Source organism: Apteryx mantelli, chromosome 1 (assembly GCF_036417845.1).
Source record: "Apteryx mantelli isolate bAptMan1 chromosome 1, bAptMan1.hap1, whole genome shotgun sequence".
NCBI classification, from domain to species: Eukaryota; Metazoa; Chordata; class Aves; order Apterygiformes; family Apterygidae; genus Apteryx; species Apteryx mantelli.
The window spans coordinates 160,937,027-160,954,418 of NC_089978.1; the positions used below are offsets into that span (position 1 = coordinate 160,937,027).

The window sequence follows — 17,392 nt, forward strand, 5'->3', positions numbered from 1 at the left end:
TGTTGCAGAAACGATCCCAGTGCCCCCCAAATAACAGCGCTTGATTCTGAGTCAACTTCATATGCTATGCTTCAGTTGCCCAACTTCTCTTGATATGGGAGTTGGAAGCCCTGTTTTCAAGTGTCATCCTGGGCTTACCTGGTACTGTTTCCACGATATTGCTACTCTTTATTTAATGCAGTAGAGACAACCACATTTTATTTAAAGTGTAAGAATTCCAAACACCTTTGGGTAGTATTTTACCTGGTCTATTTACTTGTCTTCCTCCATATACTAGAGTGGCACCTTCTTTTACTCCAGTTTCACAATATTGCAGCAGCTTTTCCAAATGTGCTTTGTGATTTTGTGGACCATGATCTGTAGATCTATCAAGTGGGTCACCAATTTTCATCTTTTTTATTTCTTCCACCTATGGGTTATCCAATTAAAATGAAGTTACAAAATGTAGCAAATAAACAGTTGTTAAAGTGACCAGTGATTCTGGATGCTTCATTGTTTGTGCTATGAAGTTTGGCCCCAAGAAAGGGCTGAATTTTTAGAGGATGAAATGCTCATTGCCTTCTAAAATGATGCTCTGTAAAGTGTCTTATGCTTGATGCCCTCAATCGCTAGTTACTTCTGAAAGTTTTTCATGCTGTTTTCATGCATTCATTCCCTTCTGCTATTAAGATAGGCATGTAAAAAGTCAATTTTTACTGGTGGTGAATGAGTTATCACAATAATTTTCTTTTCTTGAGCTAGATAAATGAATTCTCCAATGGTACTACAAGGTGACTACTGGATTTTTAACAATGACAATTGTATGATTCCAGCTATGCTTCCAATATGCTCTTTTTTAAACTTCAAGCAGTCTTCAGTCACACTGATGTAAGTTCAGTGATTTTTTTAATCTTGCTTTCCTAGTCAAATACGAAATATCACTGATGGTGCAATATCTACTATGTCTCTTATCTGTGCATTTCTGATGAAAATATCTCCCTTCAGTGCCTCCCTTTCAACCCTGTAAGAGCTTCATGAGAAGCAGCATTGCCTATCATAAGCAGTAATGAGAAGTTAAACAACTAAAAATAACAAGAAATGTATGTGCCTATAAAACTAGTGGATCTTTGTGCCATAGCAAAGTATCTACTTAAACATTAGTCCTTAAATCTTACCACTTTTCTAACAAATTCATCATGGATTGATTCTTCCACAAACAGCCTGCCAGCAGCAATGCAGTTTTCTCCTTTGTTGAAATATACTGCTCCCATACCCTGATCAGGGAAAAAAAACACATTAATATTCATATGCATCCTTTTGTTCATTCTCCCTTTCATTTGGTTCCCTTGGGTTGCCCTCAAATGTAATGCTTTATTTAAACAGACATCATCAGTGCAAGAAGCAGGCTAGTCTTATAACTGGCAAACACTCTTCCATGGAGACAAATGGCTCAGGATGAACCCACTTGCGTTGCTCCTTCCATTTTCATAGCCTTCCACAGAAACACCGGCTGCAGCACCACGGAGAAGAGCGCTGACAGCAAGACCGACGAATATGAAACTGTGCTAATCCACTGAGCAATGCTGCTTGTGTTGATAGTTGCATGTAACTGGGTCAGTGTTATCTCACTCTAATCTGCAGAGAAGCTCCTATTTCCAGAACGTGGATTCAGACCCTGTGCTGTTTGTTCCTTTGTATTTACCAAGAACTGGTGCCTGCCACTGGTTCTCCAGGGGAGCAGGGAGGTGGGGGAAGAAAGAGCGGGACAACTAAAACTTCTGAACGCTTGTTTTCTGGCTGCTGCAAAGGTCTAGGGTCCTGCCACTAGCAGGTATGATTGGAATCATGTGCTAGTGTCAAGTATAGCCAAAACACATTGTTTCACAATCATTAAATGCCATCGATGTCACTTATATCTCAGGCAAACCTCTGCATCATTCCCTTCTTTTCCAGCTGAGAGCATTGGTGGGGCCAAGCAAGCACGCCGATTGCTGCGTGTCAGCTTTTATTATTTTCCACATATACCTCACTGTGCAGTCACACAAACTCTTGTGCTCCCAAAAGAGGGTCTAAAAGTGGTGAAAATGCATAATAGCTTCTTCCCAGTAGCAGGAGCTGCTTAAGCCGGTTCAAGGAATTCATGGAATTAGCACTGTGGGTAAGTACAGCGTGGGAGACCTTTCTTTTGTTCTTAGTGAGCAAACTGTATTTGTTATCATTTTGATGAACCAGAACATGTGAACAGGAAATAAGCTCCTTAAATTTACTGAATTTCCTGTTTGCACAAATTATTTACAAATTTTAAACAAGTTACAGTTGGTCAGGAAGGTGGAGGTTATAGTGACTGATGGTGAATTACAAAGCACTATATGGCAGTATGGAGCTCACTAAATTTTGGCCCCCTTTTCAGGCTTTTATATTTGAAGCTTTTTTCTGAGTATCAAATTTTGACAGAAATCACTTTAATGTATAAACTTGGCTGGTGAAAATATTTTCTACCTATATTTTCTTATTTGGTTGTATTTTTTAATGTATCTTTCTTGTAGTACAGATCCCTGGCTTTATGATAGAGCATTAAAGGTTTAATTGTGCTGGCATAGAGAAACATCCTGTACAAAAAGAGTCTGTTTTCTAACAGATTACATTAAATTTTATGAAAGGGTCCCTGCTGCACTTTTTGGCAAGTCGATAAGAGTACTGCAATACTGTGAGGATTATCATGAAGACATTGAATATATTTTTCTTTGAAGTAATCTTACCATTTTTACAGCTCTGTCAAGTTCACAGTCATTGAATATGATCAATGGCGATTTACCACCAAGTTCAAGAGAAACTTTCTTCAGATTACTGGCTGCACTGGAAAAATCGTAAATAATTATGTAAAAACAAGCTTTAAATAGCTAAATCCATTATTTCCCTTTAATCAAATCTAGTGAAAATGTATAGTATAAACCTCTATTTTCCAACAAGGAGACTTAAGCATAATTCTACATAAAAGTAAACGACCATACATAGTTACGCTTCTGTATTACTGTATTACTGCTACATGCAAAATACAGTTAATAAGACACTTCGGAACTAGACTCAGAAGTGTTTATTTATGAATCTTATGCTAAAAATACCTCTTCATGATCTTTTTACCAGTTGGTGTTGAACCAGTGAATCCAACTTTGCGAACGTCTGGATGTTCAGACAAGTGCTGTCCCACTAAGCCACCTAATGGGATGAGGGAAACAGCTTAACTGGGCAGTACATCTGGGATTTTTACTACCCCAGTAGCGGCACTCTAACACAGAAACAGCTAACAATATGTGAATCAAGTACAATATCACATCCTTATTTACATTTACATTTACATGTAAATTACACATCCTTATTTACATTTACAGCTTTATTTATATCAGTATTAGATTCTCATACTAGTTAACTTAAATCATGTGAATGGCTCCAAATTTCCCCATCTCTCTGGACTAAAGCACTTCCTCCCTAATAGTTCACTGTAGGTGGAATAACCTAATTTGTAACAAAGCCTGACCCATATAGTTACTTTGTCACCTTCTTTCCTTAGGGGAAAGAGGAGAATAGCGTCATCAGGTAACGCAGTGTGAACAATAACTTATCGATACTGATCAATAAGCATCTTACCAGCTTGCTGTAGGTTTCACAGTCACATTTAAATGCAGTAATATTTCCAAGTGATGATAAGATTAGGAAAAAAAAGTGAAGCCTTACAATCAAGGGCAACATGTTTCTCTGTAAATAAATTCTTTTTCAGAGTGTTAATGCTATCTGTGTGAACTTGGAGAGGTGGTAAGTCGAGGGCTGGTATCACTAGCTATGTGATATACAAATTTTCCCAGTTCTGTTCTGGGAATGTGTGAAACTGCTGTATAACATATATGCCAGCCTACTAGGAATGAAGATAAGGCCATGCAGCATACACTTATGTATGCTGATCTGCAAAGGTAAAATGCTAGTTCACCAGTTTCAGCATGACCTAGATCCAGAAAAATGATTAGTTGTAGCTTTTTACCTGAACCAGGCAGAATATTTATAACGCCCTTAGGAAATCCAGCTTTAGCTGAGAGTTCTGCAAACTTCAAGGAAGTCAGCGGTGTGACCTGAGTGGAAACATTTATATTAGGTCTTCTGTTTTAGTTAAATGTGTGATGATATCTCTTACATTCCATACTTCTTAATTTTGATATAATATCCATTTTCTTCTTCCTCACAATACTGACAAATTAAAAATGATGGCTTCTTGTAAAAAAGAATGTATTCTGTTCATATGCAGTAATAGTATTTTGAATTTATGTCCATCTCCCTAACAATAGCACCATGCAACACAAACACCAAGGAAGAAACAGAAGATAAAAATTAATTTTTGAAAATGAAGTACCATCAGAGCAGAAGCAAAGACAATCAGTACCTTGTTCATCACGACAATTTGTATTACTTTACATGTGCTTTACAACATCTGACAGCTCAACCTATGGATGAAATCAACTTGAATGCCTGAATTGCTTTGCCTGAACAAATACGGAAGGCCTGGAGCCGTTTCCTCTGTGTTTTTACCTGCGCTGGTTTGAGAACTAATGTGTTGCCTGCAGCCAAGCATGCTGCGCTCTTCCATGCGAGCATCATCAGTGGGTAATTCCAGGGGATAACAATTGCACACACACTGAAGGTGGGGAAAAATAGGGAAAGATTGTATTTGTGATAGCACCTTTTGAATGGCTTTTCTATTGGTCAAGGTTGTCACTAGGAATAAAAAAAGTGATGCTTACCCTATTGGTTCTTTCTTGGTGAATGTTAGATTATGATTTGGCCGGGCCTGGTTAATTGGAATTGTAGCACCCTGAAAGAAAGAGGTGGGATCTTTTATATAAATCTCAAATATGCCATTTAATCATTTTTGTTAAAAATACCATTGCCATATAGGAATATTGTGCAGAAGCAGTTGTGCACCAGAGACAGGGGCAGGGATGCTGCTACTGTGTAATTTCCTGCTACAGGTATTGTCAACTCTTGATTATCGGTTGGATAAAATAAAAGCACAGCTAAAAAAGTATGGAAGAACATAAAGTGAGGATATAATGAAGAAAAGAAAGCTGAATGATATTCCTGATTGTGGATCTTAAGGATATCTTGAGGATATGTTATTGAACCTGAGCCATGTGCTATGGCACCAAGCAAACTCACCAGCCTTGGTCAGGACATAATATAGCTCATGTGTCTCTGCACCTATAGCACAGCTGAGCCACTGCAAGGACATTCTAATCCATGAATAATCAAAATCTGACTAAAGATGCATATACACTATGATACCTCAACGAATTAGACAGATATTATTAGATATATAATTAGACATTTAGAGTCAGACTCTAAATCCATATTCTCCAATTGGAAGCAGACTGTGCTTCTTTTTTATTGTCAGGAAGACTTATTTTAGGTGAAATTCTAATTTTGCTTTATTTTTGGAGTCCTTGATTACCTTTGCTAACACTGCTTTTTGGGACAGTGTCAGCAAAGAATGTGCACAGAAGCACTATCATTCATTTCTTCCTTTACACATTCACTTGCCTGAATTTTGTCACACCATCCAGCAAAGTATCTGAATGTTTGCACAGACATTCCTACATGGGTCTTCAAAGCTAATGTGTAGACAGCTCCTGAGTCGATAGATTCTATTGTTGCTAACTCTTCTTGATGTTCTTCCATCAGGTCTGCAAGTCTTTAATCAAAACATAACAAATACACATCAAAGAGAAGTGACATCTAACCACTGGCAGCCTAAAATGAGATTTAGTAGGGCAAAGAACTGTAACTAAAATAACATTCCCCCAGAATTTAGAAGTGCAGCGTTGGGACCACTGGTCATTAATATCAGTAAGAATCTGCGCAAATGCTTGTTAAAGTCTGAAAATGTCTTCACATTGACTGTAGTAGTAATGGGATGAGGGAGTGATCTGTGAAAACTTCACTTGATTTTTCAATTATGATCTTGTAAATATAATAATTATTGGAATATTGTACCCACTTTTTCTCTTGTACTATGAGGAGCTTATTATATAAAATCAGACCAGTAAGTCAGAAAACAAATTCACAGTAACACTAAAAATATCAAGTAATCAAAAGTGCTGAGGAGTACTTATGGTCCTAGCTTAGATTTGGGAAAGGTAGCTTCATTATACTGCTTCGTATTGTCTGAACTTGGACAAATTAATTCATGCTAGATACTTTAAAGGCACTTGAATATATAAAGGTGCAGATCCTAAGGTGTAAAGCAAATTGCATGTAACGTGTCTTGGTACTTTTGAAAATCTGGCCTGTGGTCTCCTCAGGCCTCAGTTATCAGTTAGATCAGTGAAGCAAGACGATGAGGTACAAGTAAGACTGAGGATCTCCGCAATAAAAACTGTAAGTTCATAGTAGCTACAGAAGTGTCTCAGGCAGGCATCTATGCAGACAGATCACCTATACTTGTGAGGAGCTCTTGCAGTTTTAGTTGGACCCCATTCAGGCAGAAAGGTCTGTTTGGATGAATCAATGCACACACCCAGGTCTTAGTTAGATCTCTCGTATTACTGTGAACCAGACATCTCAAGGTTTTCCTTAAGCTTCTGTCTGTGTTTTGGTACTCAGATGTATAATCGATGTCCTCATGTGATTTTGAGAGGTTAACTGAGTGCATTTTAGATCCTGTAAAGAATATTTGAAGATGGGCATGCAACCTAGTTTTCCCATTGAGCAAATTCGGTCCTTTTAAAACATTGGTAGAAAGGTGGAAAAATGCTCTTCAATACCTGTTTTAACTGAATCTTGGAGAGCCAGCTACAGGCCAGGGCATTAGCGCTAGTGTGTAAAAGAACAGATATGCCATGCCAGGGACAAAGGAGAACGTCCCTTTAAACGCACGGCTAGTATCTTCTATTGATGATTCCTTAAGACACAGTAGCAGAGCTTGGAGCTTCAACGGCAAAAACTTTCTCTCCAGTGAGGCACTCAAAAACTCTAGTTTGAATAGGGGCCAGAGAAAAAGGAGCCTCATTTGAACTAATGTGGACCAGAGAGAGCCTTAATTTATACTCGGAATGATTTGCAACATAAATATTCTGGTATAGCTGTCTTAGAGAGCTCTCTCCCTAAGCAGTGAATAGTTTAATCCAGGTCATCAACTGGAATAATGTATGTAGTTTAGGGGAGTTATATTTTCCACATGCCTAACCAACATAGTTATGCTTGTAAAAATCTTTCAAGTTTTAAACAGAGCAATAGTTTTTAGACCTTAAAAGTGTATCTTCAGGGCAGAGTAAACTTGGGTGCTCAAGTGCCCTACCTTCCTAATACAATTTAAAACCAAGTTTATACATGCTTTGAATCCAGGTACACTTGTGAAGGATTTAAGTGAAAGGCTGTATTTAATTTTAATGTGAGTTCTGACTTGCCTATTTTGTGCTGTGATGGTTATTCAATGTTCTTTTACAGGCCTGCAGCCCTTTTTCCAACCTTTTGTAGCTACAGACTTCTCACTCACCATGAACTCCTGGAAGAATGGTGTGCCTGGGTAGATGTTCCCTGTTCAGTCCGCACCCATGCAACTACAACATGGGTGGAACTGGTACTCTGGAGATGGCCAGTTCTGTTTGATCTCATACTTTATGAGATAAGCATAATTTTCAGTTTTCTTTTCACTCTTTATTGCTAAGATTCCTGCTATGTCTTGTCAAACATGAGGCATTCTTTAATACTTTTTTACTTCCATTTGGTGCATAGGGGTATGGTAAAAGAGAGGAGGAGGAGAATTTACATTCCAGGCATTCAACAAAGTAAAAAATCTTACAGACATTTTAGTGTGATAACAAATGATCTGCTGCATGCACTACTGCAGTGCACAGACCCATGTATCCAAAGTGCAGCGTTACATTTCCCCATGCTCCTCCTCTTCAGCTGTCAGAGCACACACAATGGATTCCCTACTCCTTACTGTCTTGCTTGGCTAAACCCAGCCTTACGGTGTCAGGGTCATCTTCTAGTTGCATACCCCAAACCTTTGAACCAGCTGGATCTTCAGCTTCCAAATCCATGCAGATGTTATACAGAGAGCAGTGTGCTGCAGTTAAAGGAATGGCAGTGACCCACCCCTACACCCCCCAAAATTGCCAGACAGTGTTATCTTGCCTCATCAGCCAAATGCACTGTCTACTACCATCCTGCAGCTGCTCACTGTGTAACTGATCCTGCTTCTGCTGTGCATTCCTGTGTCCAGGGATAGCCTCCTGACACAGAGAAATAAAGGCTTAAAATAGCAGTGAGTGTGGGCACACTACTGAAGACAAGACTTTTGAAGGGAAAATGTTTCCTTCTCTTCCATATAGATAAATATCCAGTCTCCTCAGCATAAATGGCCTTGCCAGGACCTCCAGTAGTAATGCTGAAGAACCCACCTTTTTGACTGACTACAGCCTGAAGAAAAAAATGCGTCAGACACACAGGACCTACTCCTTCATGAGTTCCTTGGGACAGAAAAATCTCCATGCTTTCAGCTCAGTTCAAGCCCCCAACTTCCTTGAAGTCAACTGCTATGTCAAGAACAGTAAGTAAGCTCTCCACCTACTGAACAGGAACAGAATTTGCCTAATATATCTCCTCAGTGTTGACAATTGATTTTCCATCATCACAGTAGCTAACTGTGGCAGTCAGGGGTAGCAATCTGCTTCCCTAATCATCTCTACTCTTCTCATTCATTCACATGTCCCAGAACTGAAAAAGCAGTGAAAGCTCTTCATACGGCTCCATGAAAGAGGCTTTTTTCACAGGGAAGCTCTGGAGCTTCTAGTCATCCCAGGTTTGCAAGACAATTATGTTCTCCCTGTGCTTGCCATCAGGCACCAGAAGCATCATGCTGCATACAGGGAATCCACAACATATGTGCTTTTGTCAGCTGCCTCCAGTAACATCCTGGCAATATCTAGCTAGCATGAGCAACTTGCCAAGATCATCTGCTGCCCTCCAAGAATCAGAAATCACCACTAAAATGCCATTCACTGAGTGTGACCTCTGTTTACCTCCTGAAACAATAATAACACAGCCCAAAAAGAGAACCAGGCATGATCTAGAGTTGGTGCAATGAAGCACATAAACGAGAAGTACACAGCTGGAAGTGTCTCAGATAAATGTGGGATTCAGCTTAGACTTTTTCTACACAGGACAGACAATTATTCCACAACAGACCACAAAACAGCTCCTAGGGTGGCTCTTTAACCAGGTGAGAAGTATGCTGGGATATGCTCCTAGAAAATCTAGCATCAGTTTCAGTCTATTTCAAAATTAGTGGCAATGTGGCTATAAGTTTACTGTATGCAGTGCAGATACAGGCAGGGTTTGCAAGGTCAAAAGTCTCTGCCTACTCAACCTAGTTAGACTCTGCCTTGAAAACTTAGCCTCATCTATACAGAAGGATTTGGACTTTACAAGGGAATTCTCAATCCTTGCAATAGAGGAGGAAAGCATATAGATTAAATGAAGCCATCAGGTATTTTAAAGTCTTTTTCCTCCAATTCTTTGTTTCCATTCACAAATAAAAATTCTTCATGTTAATATGGTTTCAGCTGGAGGATTTCTCAGAATTTCTCAAAGAGACTGCCAAAGTTTCAGTCAAAAGCAAAGTGATCACTGGCTGGGGAACCCAGGTCTCCTCCTGACAGTAAGAGCTACTGAGATTTTACCTGGGCACGAAAAAGGTTCAGGCCTCAGCTATGATCTCAGGCCAGTGCGCTGCAGTAAATTAGGAGATGAAAAGGTAGCTAGTCCAGTAACTCTGAAAATGGGATTATGAGTATCCATCACATTCAGATAAAGTATGTTACAATTCTTCAGAGGAACAAAATAATTAGTTTTAAGGAAACTAACCAAACACAATGCCACCCTTTGCATACCTGTACATGAGTCGCCCTCTTTCCCGTGCATTCATTCTTCCCCATTCACCATTTTCGAATGCCTCTTTCGCTGCTGCCACTGCTTTGTCAACATCAACCAACGAAGCAGAAGATACACTGGCTATTACCTGTAACAAGGTAGCAATGTGTTAGCTCAGACTGAAAGGCTGGGATGCACGGAGTTACTCCTTCCTCCTAAACTTTTTGACTGGGTGTAAGAAAATACTTGATATCCTCAAACCCCATCAGTCGTCATGGGTGAGTCAAATTCCAAAAAGTTCAGGCACAACTAATGGTGGCCAAGTTTGGAGGACAGTGCAGAGACCCTGACTCCTACATCTCTTCTTTTTTTCTTCAGCACCAAGAAGCATCATCCCACTGGATTTCACCCTCTTTTCATACATAAAATCAATGTGATATGACAAAAGTGGAAAGTTCTAATATGTGATATTATCATCCAATATCTAAACACGCTAAAATGACTCCTGAATGTTCTATTTCTCTGGAATGGAGCTTCTGTTAACATGAACCACCATATACACACAGTATTTTATAATGATTACATCCCATAATTATTATATTTTAAAGCCTAACACAAAATTGTTATGATTTTTATTCCATTCCATAATGATTTCCAAGGAAAGTACCAGATTCTGGATTCTAATCCTAGTAAAATTTGTGCCACTGATTTCAGTGGAATTTCATTACTCCAGAATTACAATGGCATATGCAGACATCAGGATCACTCCTTTTATTTACAATTCTTACTTAACAGTTGCTCAACCAAGGTTCAGTACCTTCAAGAGGATGAAGTGGAACTGTATCTATTTTCCTATTGAAAACTCATTTTTCTTACTGGGAATTTAAAGTGACATTTTAAAGCCACATTTGCCCTAAGACATCATATTGTTAAAAAAAAAAAAAACCTGAAGTTGATGACTGACAGGAAATGTATATAATATGCTAATAGAAATACTTCTTTACCAACTAAACCTTAGCCTTTTTTGTTTGCAAAGACAAACAAGTATGAAATCAAGGTAAAACAAACAGCTGGGTATGGAGATTAGCATATAATAGTTAAGGTGGAATTAGGTAGTATTTACTGTGAAGCTTGACTGACATGCAAAAACTGAAGAATATAGAAATTGAGAAGTAAATTAAAAAATTCAAATTTATTTGTGGGGTTCTTAAATTTGTACTGTATGGTTTGGAACCTAGCAATATTCGATTAGTGTCTTAGATTTTTTCAAAAGCAAATTGAAATAAACTGATATTGATCATACTTAGAAATTACTCACTGATCCATCTGTCGGATTTATGGTGTCATATGTTTTTCCATCATCAGCATTTATAAATTGTCCATTTATGAAACACTGGTATGGCATCTTCACAGTCATGTTGTTCATATTTTTTGAAACCTAAGAGTGAAAGACATAAGAAATGAATATTTTAGTACTTAAAATATAACATTTTAATGTTGCCTAACAACAGAACATAGCTTTTGATACTTATAGCTAACATTCAGCCGCATTTTAGGATGTATTTATGGCTATTAAGAACAGTCAAAAGGGTAAAATGAAATACAAGTCATATTCTTCCTGAACACCAGTACCCGTACTCTGAGATAGTTAAGTGGGTTTCTGTATTTCTTATCATTGGGTCTCTATCTTCAAACCAACACTAAACCTTGGTTCAGGTTGGTCCTGAAGAGGTGCAGGACTTCAAACAAATGCCCAGCTCAAGCAAATTCCCCAAGTTCGAGCAATCCTGACTTGCTTAATGTCTTCAAAAACACACCCTACACCGTTCACATAAAGTTTTCTAACAAACTCTTAGGAGAAAAGTCTAGCACTGTTTGCCTCAGGAAAGCAGAAGGTCTGCAACTATTCTGACTGAAATATATTAGCAGAATACTGCACCGGGGGGGGCCTGTGTGAGCTACTCTAATGCACGTTCTTGGTCTCCCAGTCAGGAACATCATGAGTCACACTACACATATACTTCCATTCTGAAATGCAAATATATAAAACTTGCAGAAAAAAAGCCACAAAGAAGAGCTTGTGCCCATATACTTGTTTTTTTTTCCTACTGCATCAAGCAACCTAACAAAATGCATTGCCTATCTCCCAAACAACCAAGAAACAACAAGCAATAAAGACAAAGTAATCAATGACTACTTACGTAATCAATGACTAACTCTTCTTCTTTGTCTTCTCCCCTGAGTTTTCTGACAGCCATTTGAATAAAGTCTGCAAACTTAGTGGCCATATACACATCTTCATTCTGCAGCTGAAGTCCACTATATTTCTGTTTGATCTCTTCCAGCATTCTAAAGATTTCAAAGATAGAACAAGTTGAATTGCAAATGAAAGAATTATTCAGATAATTGAATCATTAGAAGGTAGAAAAGAGTCAAAAGTGAATAGTTCCAGACAGCTTACCAACAGCTTTTGGGTTAACTGGGGGTGTTACAGAAAAGAAAATGTGAGGTCTGGAATACTCTTAGGTAAACTTTTGGAAATAAATGACAAATAACATACATTGATTGATGAAACAGCATAGGAGACTACTCTCACCAACACATGGAGGAAGTTCTGAGCTCTATGATACTGATAATAATCAATACTGGGCAATAATCAGTTTGTTAAAATAAAATTGAAATCCTGATGTTACGGCCTTGCATATCTGAGTTACAAAAAGAAGTTAACTGAGGTGATCCAACACAGCACGAACTCAGTGCGCTTACTTGTGCACTGGGCACTGGGCTCAATCCTTCCTGTGAAAGGCTTTGAATGACTTTCCGTATGGGGACTCCTTTGCTCAGCTTCTCAGTCAGCCCACTGCTCTTGAGATACCTGGCACTGCATGCTGATGGCTTTGGGCACCATCATGCTTCCCCATGTGGCTGATGTTTCTGAAGTCAAGGGGAATTTTGCTTGAGTAGAAAAGGCACGACTGCATCAATATCTCCTAATTTGGGGCACAGAACCCTACCATGTTTCCAAAGGTAGGAAAGGGAATAGATAGAGCAGTGGGAAATAAATTGGAAAAATCAATTTTTGTTCACTACTTTATCAACCCTGATTTAAAAGCACCATGACAACTTTGTTTCCATTAACTTTTGCTTCAAAATATTATTTTGAATATTTGTTTACCTGACAACATGCATAGAGGATGCTCCAGATTTGAAGAAGTCTGTAGAATCCTCAATTACAGCAACATTGCTCAAAATTCCCTTCCAAATAGCCTAATAATATATAAAAATAATGGAGGCAGTTATGAATAATGCTCTAATTGCAAGAAGTATTTACTGAAACTATTTTCTAATGTAGTTATGCCTTCAAAGCGTATTACTTCAACAGATACTACAACAGAAAGCCATTTTAAGCAGGTCTGGAACTTGATGACAGCCAATAAAATCTACAGCATAATTATCACACCAAAAAATATTATTTTTGTCCATGATAATATCGCCTAATCATGCAAGCAAACTTAATGCTACAATGCTAATGATTTTTTATGCCCATTTTTATTAAAGCCTTCACCTTCCAAATAATAGCGTTGTATTCCATTATGGAATATGTTCTCAGCAGAGGCTGGGAGAACTTTGTGACTGGACTGATGGATTTTTTGGCACCTGGGCAGAGCTGAGAGGTAGCTTAAGCTGCATGCATTAAGTGGATATTTCTGCTAACATGAATGCTAAAATAACTGGTAGCGTGATATTTAAATTAATGATAAATAGGTCTCAAGAGTTAGCCGCTAGTGTCATAAACTGAAGAGTTTGTATTTCTTTTAGCTATTGTATCAGTCAGTCAATAGCTCCAGGCAGCATTTAAGTTGCTGGCAGGCAGGTTCAAGGGAAGCTTGAAACAGCCATTTAAAACATTAGTGTGTTGAGCTGCCTGATCTGTGTCAAAAGTGACGGACTGTGCAGCAGAGCTAGCAGAACGGAATATGTCTGCGCTGCAGCTGCTCTGGCCCACAACTTAAACAAATGACATGTGTGGCCCTCAGCTAACAACCTGGCACTCACTGCAGAGGGAGTGATTGCTGGGGAGGGCAACAAGCTGCCTCTCCAGCTCTGAAACTTTCTGCTCCAGCCACTCCTTTGCCACATCCCTCTGCCAGCCAGCCCCTTGTGTGTGGTTGCAGCAGAAGAGAGAGACAGCACGGACAGGTACAGGTGTAAAATCCTGTCATTTGCCATCACTTGACCCTGCAACCACTTTCTTTGTATCAGAAAGAAAACTTTCTAGGGTTATGTGTTTCAGTGTGAACTCCCAAATCCGTCTGAATTAATTTCAGTAACTAAAGATTCAGCCCTATGCTTTCTGAGTACATCTCACCAAAAAAACCCTGCATGGTTAATTAAAAGATATGCTTTGCCTATAATGAGAAGTATATAATGCTTTTCTCTGAAGTAGTATCCAACAAAAGCAGATTTTAGAATTACCCTGATATCTTCTGCCATCTTTTTCTCCTCTTCTGTAAGTTCTAGGGCAGCTGTTTCATCAGCAGAGAAGTATTTAGATGCAGGGATCATTTTTCCATCCTCGAACTGTAGATTTCTCACTAGTACCTGAAAAACGAGGGGATATGATTTTTAAACTATTTGGGAGTCAATACATCCTTGCGCGGTGAATTTCTCAGTATTAAAATAATCATTGAAATATTAAAATAAATAGCTTGCAGGAAAGCTGCTATGATGCAGGTAATTAAAAACAGGTCACTTCTATCTGTCTTTCAGATTCTCTTCTAGTACTGGTACATTTTATTGCATAAGCAAAATGGATAAGATTTGGGTGAGCAGCAAGACATGAATGCCTTTTCTACAGAATGGCAGAAGATTAATAAACTCCAAGCTAATTAACTGTCTGTCTTTAGCAGCTGAATTTGTCTAGACTGACAATTTCACGCTTCTTGCACTTTTTGCTAAAGTTATTCCACCCATGCTCATGTTTGCCAGGATGAGTGCTTACCATCTTCCCGTCATTACCAAATATGACCAGGCCATTCTTGGTTACAAGTCCAGGTCTTGAAGCACCTTTTATTGCCAGCTCTTGTCCAGCAGGCACCGAAGCATCAAGTAATGATGATCCATAGAAAGTAACCACCTAAAAATAAACAGAGTGAAATGTGCTCTAAATATGCTCTAAAATCCTAAGAATGAAGTGATACTGTTTTGAAGCTTTAATATACTATAATGTAATAACATGTAAGTACCGACCCATGGAAAACATGTTACAACATTATCTTTGTATCTTTATGACCTAGGGCATGTAAAACTTTGCAAACACAAACTGCCTAAAACTGCACAGCTGCTTAGCTGTAACACTGAGCAGGATGAAACCAACGCAGAAAGAGAAGCAGATTTGGTCAGTGCAGGTCTGGAGTGAGAGACCGGCAAAAGCCTGGCTGTGACGGGCAGATACTGCTTGGCTCCCAGGCTAGCGATGCTGAACACCGCCGCTCGCCTGGGCTTGTCTGTTCTCTCCGGGCTCTCAAGCCAGCACCAGCACCTGTATATTAGGGCAGAACCAGGTCTTTGGAGCAGCCTATCAGCAGCTGGCTAAGTAACAAAATTTGGACATTACAGCCAGGAAAGAAAATGTGATTTTACAAATATTTTACACAAAGAAAACGTGAATCAAAGGCATAGTGCTTTTTCAAAATTGAAATGAAGTAGTTGTTTTTGGATAAAATGAGAAGTATTTATTTCCTAGGCCCTCATCTCTTTAAACTACTGAAATAACAAAAGACTTTTTTTTATAGTGTTTCATTCTGAGTTATACTGTAATGTTGCTCACTGTAAGCTTGCGCTGCATTACAAACTGTAATGTACACCTATTTCCTCCCAAAACTGGCATAGTCTGGCTCTACCCTGCCTACTTACCGCTTTGTTCCATTTTTTCAGATATTGCTCTTATCTTTCTTTGAATTCAATGGACCTAACAGAAAATCATAGTTACAATATATCTGCTGTGTCCTGTACCTTTGTTTAGGTCTGTTCTAGATATATACAAAATATACAGTCATCAAATGAGAGCCACTCCAAAGTAACTCCCAACTGTATTCACTTGCATGCAATCCCCTTTAGCCTTTATAATAAAAAAGTTACCAAGAGGGTACAGAAAAAAAGGATACCCTTCTGGTTTCCAGAGCATACCTGGTCATCTATTTTCGCCCATGCTCCAGGTACTTTATCATGCCCTCGGATCCAATTGTGCAAAGCTGCTGCAGGTTGGTCCCAAGAGATCTACAAAATCAAGACATGCGAGCTAATTCTTTTCTGTTTGGTTATAAATCAAGTTAGTAATGTTTTCCCATGTAAGAGTTACAAATCTTCCCTCCCTCTCTTTCAACTGTTTATTTAAGAACACAGAAAGGATCTGGTCTAATAAAGGAAGATCAGTGATCTCCAGGTTACTAATCAAAGACCATAAAATGGGGTGTTCTTAGCACTTCTCTCCTCTGTGCAGCTTTTACCTTTTCACACGTTCTCCTTCTCACAATAAGACCATGAAAATATCAATAACAATTAATATTACCGTTAACAAATTTAATAAGCACAGTATAAACATGAATAGTATGTGTCAAGGATATCACCTTCTGCTGAAAATTATCTATTTACTGCTTGGATCCTAAATTAATAAATCTACAAACACTTATTAAACTACCTATTAATCCTTTACTAAACCTTTATAAACTGTTTCATAAATGGAATCTCTGCTACAGCTTGCAACTCCTGCAAGGTCTTCCACGATAAGTCTAAGTTTATTGTAAGAGGAACATGGAAATAATGTTTTGTTAAGAACATCATGTATATTGTGTATCATGTGTAGCACCAGTGAAAATGCATTCCTTTATCTTTGCAGTATCAAGAGTATATGTATGAAATGAATTGGAGAAAGTATCAGAATATCTATCAAATAACAAACACTGAGGTACTCAGTGTCTTTCTTAGTTTAAGCACAAAGAATATTTAGAAGCAAGTTATAAGCCAATGAAAAAAAATTTACAACAGGGACATTAAGTTAGTTCACTCCAGAAAAGTTTCTTATATCTTCCAATTAAGGGATGAATACAGCATTTGGACCACAGATACAAATCAAATACATAAATTAAAAATTACAAGTCACTAAAGCTCTTTGAATTCATTGCAATTTTGCATATATTATTTAAGCTATTAAGTCCTCATACTCATTCGTTCTTTTGATTTCAGTAACACCATGAAAGCTCCTCTCTGTAAACTCCTTTTCTGAGATGTTTTGGAATAGATAGAAGTCAACTGTAATTTTTTCAGCTGTTCTGCTAGTTCCTATGTACTGTGTCAGCATGTATATGGGCACCCAAAATTTTGGTCGATGACATAACTCTTCTTTGAGGTCAGATCACTTAAAAATATCCATATGCAAAGCTGTTTGTGTCTAAGGTAAGTCAGGGGTTGTAATAAGAGAAAAAAATCATTATTA

At 38.4% G+C, this 17,392-nt stretch overlaps 1 protein-coding gene across 1 annotated transcript in view; it reads right to left on the bottom strand.

Annotated features, from left to right (window-relative positions):
* ALDH1L2 (aldehyde dehydrogenase 1 family member L2) overlaps positions 1-17,392 on the bottom strand; it is a 36,094-nt gene that overhangs the window by 5,232 nt on the left and 13,470 nt on the right. The window contains exons 6-20 of the mRNA XM_067308621.1: positions 16,087-16,176; positions 14,900-15,034; positions 14,374-14,499; positions 13,073-13,164; positions 12,099-12,246; positions 11,216-11,335; positions 9,918-10,045; positions 5,563-5,713; positions 4,767-4,837; positions 4,555-4,660; positions 4,013-4,100; positions 3,102-3,195; positions 2,739-2,835; positions 1,155-1,253; positions 244-409 (exon numbers count right to left, since the gene is read on the bottom strand). Coding sequence (XP_067164722.1) covers positions 244-409; positions 1,155-1,253; positions 2,739-2,835; positions 3,102-3,195; positions 4,013-4,100; positions 4,555-4,660; positions 4,767-4,837; positions 5,563-5,713; positions 9,918-10,045; positions 11,216-11,335; positions 12,099-12,246; positions 13,073-13,164; positions 14,374-14,499; positions 14,900-15,034; positions 16,087-16,176 — 1,711 coding nt within the window. The remainder of the gene's footprint in view (positions 1-243; positions 410-1,154; positions 1,254-2,738; positions 2,836-3,101; positions 3,196-4,012; positions 4,101-4,554; positions 4,661-4,766; positions 4,838-5,562; positions 5,714-9,917; positions 10,046-11,215; positions 11,336-12,098; positions 12,247-13,072; positions 13,165-14,373; positions 14,500-14,899; positions 15,035-16,086; positions 16,177-17,392) is intronic.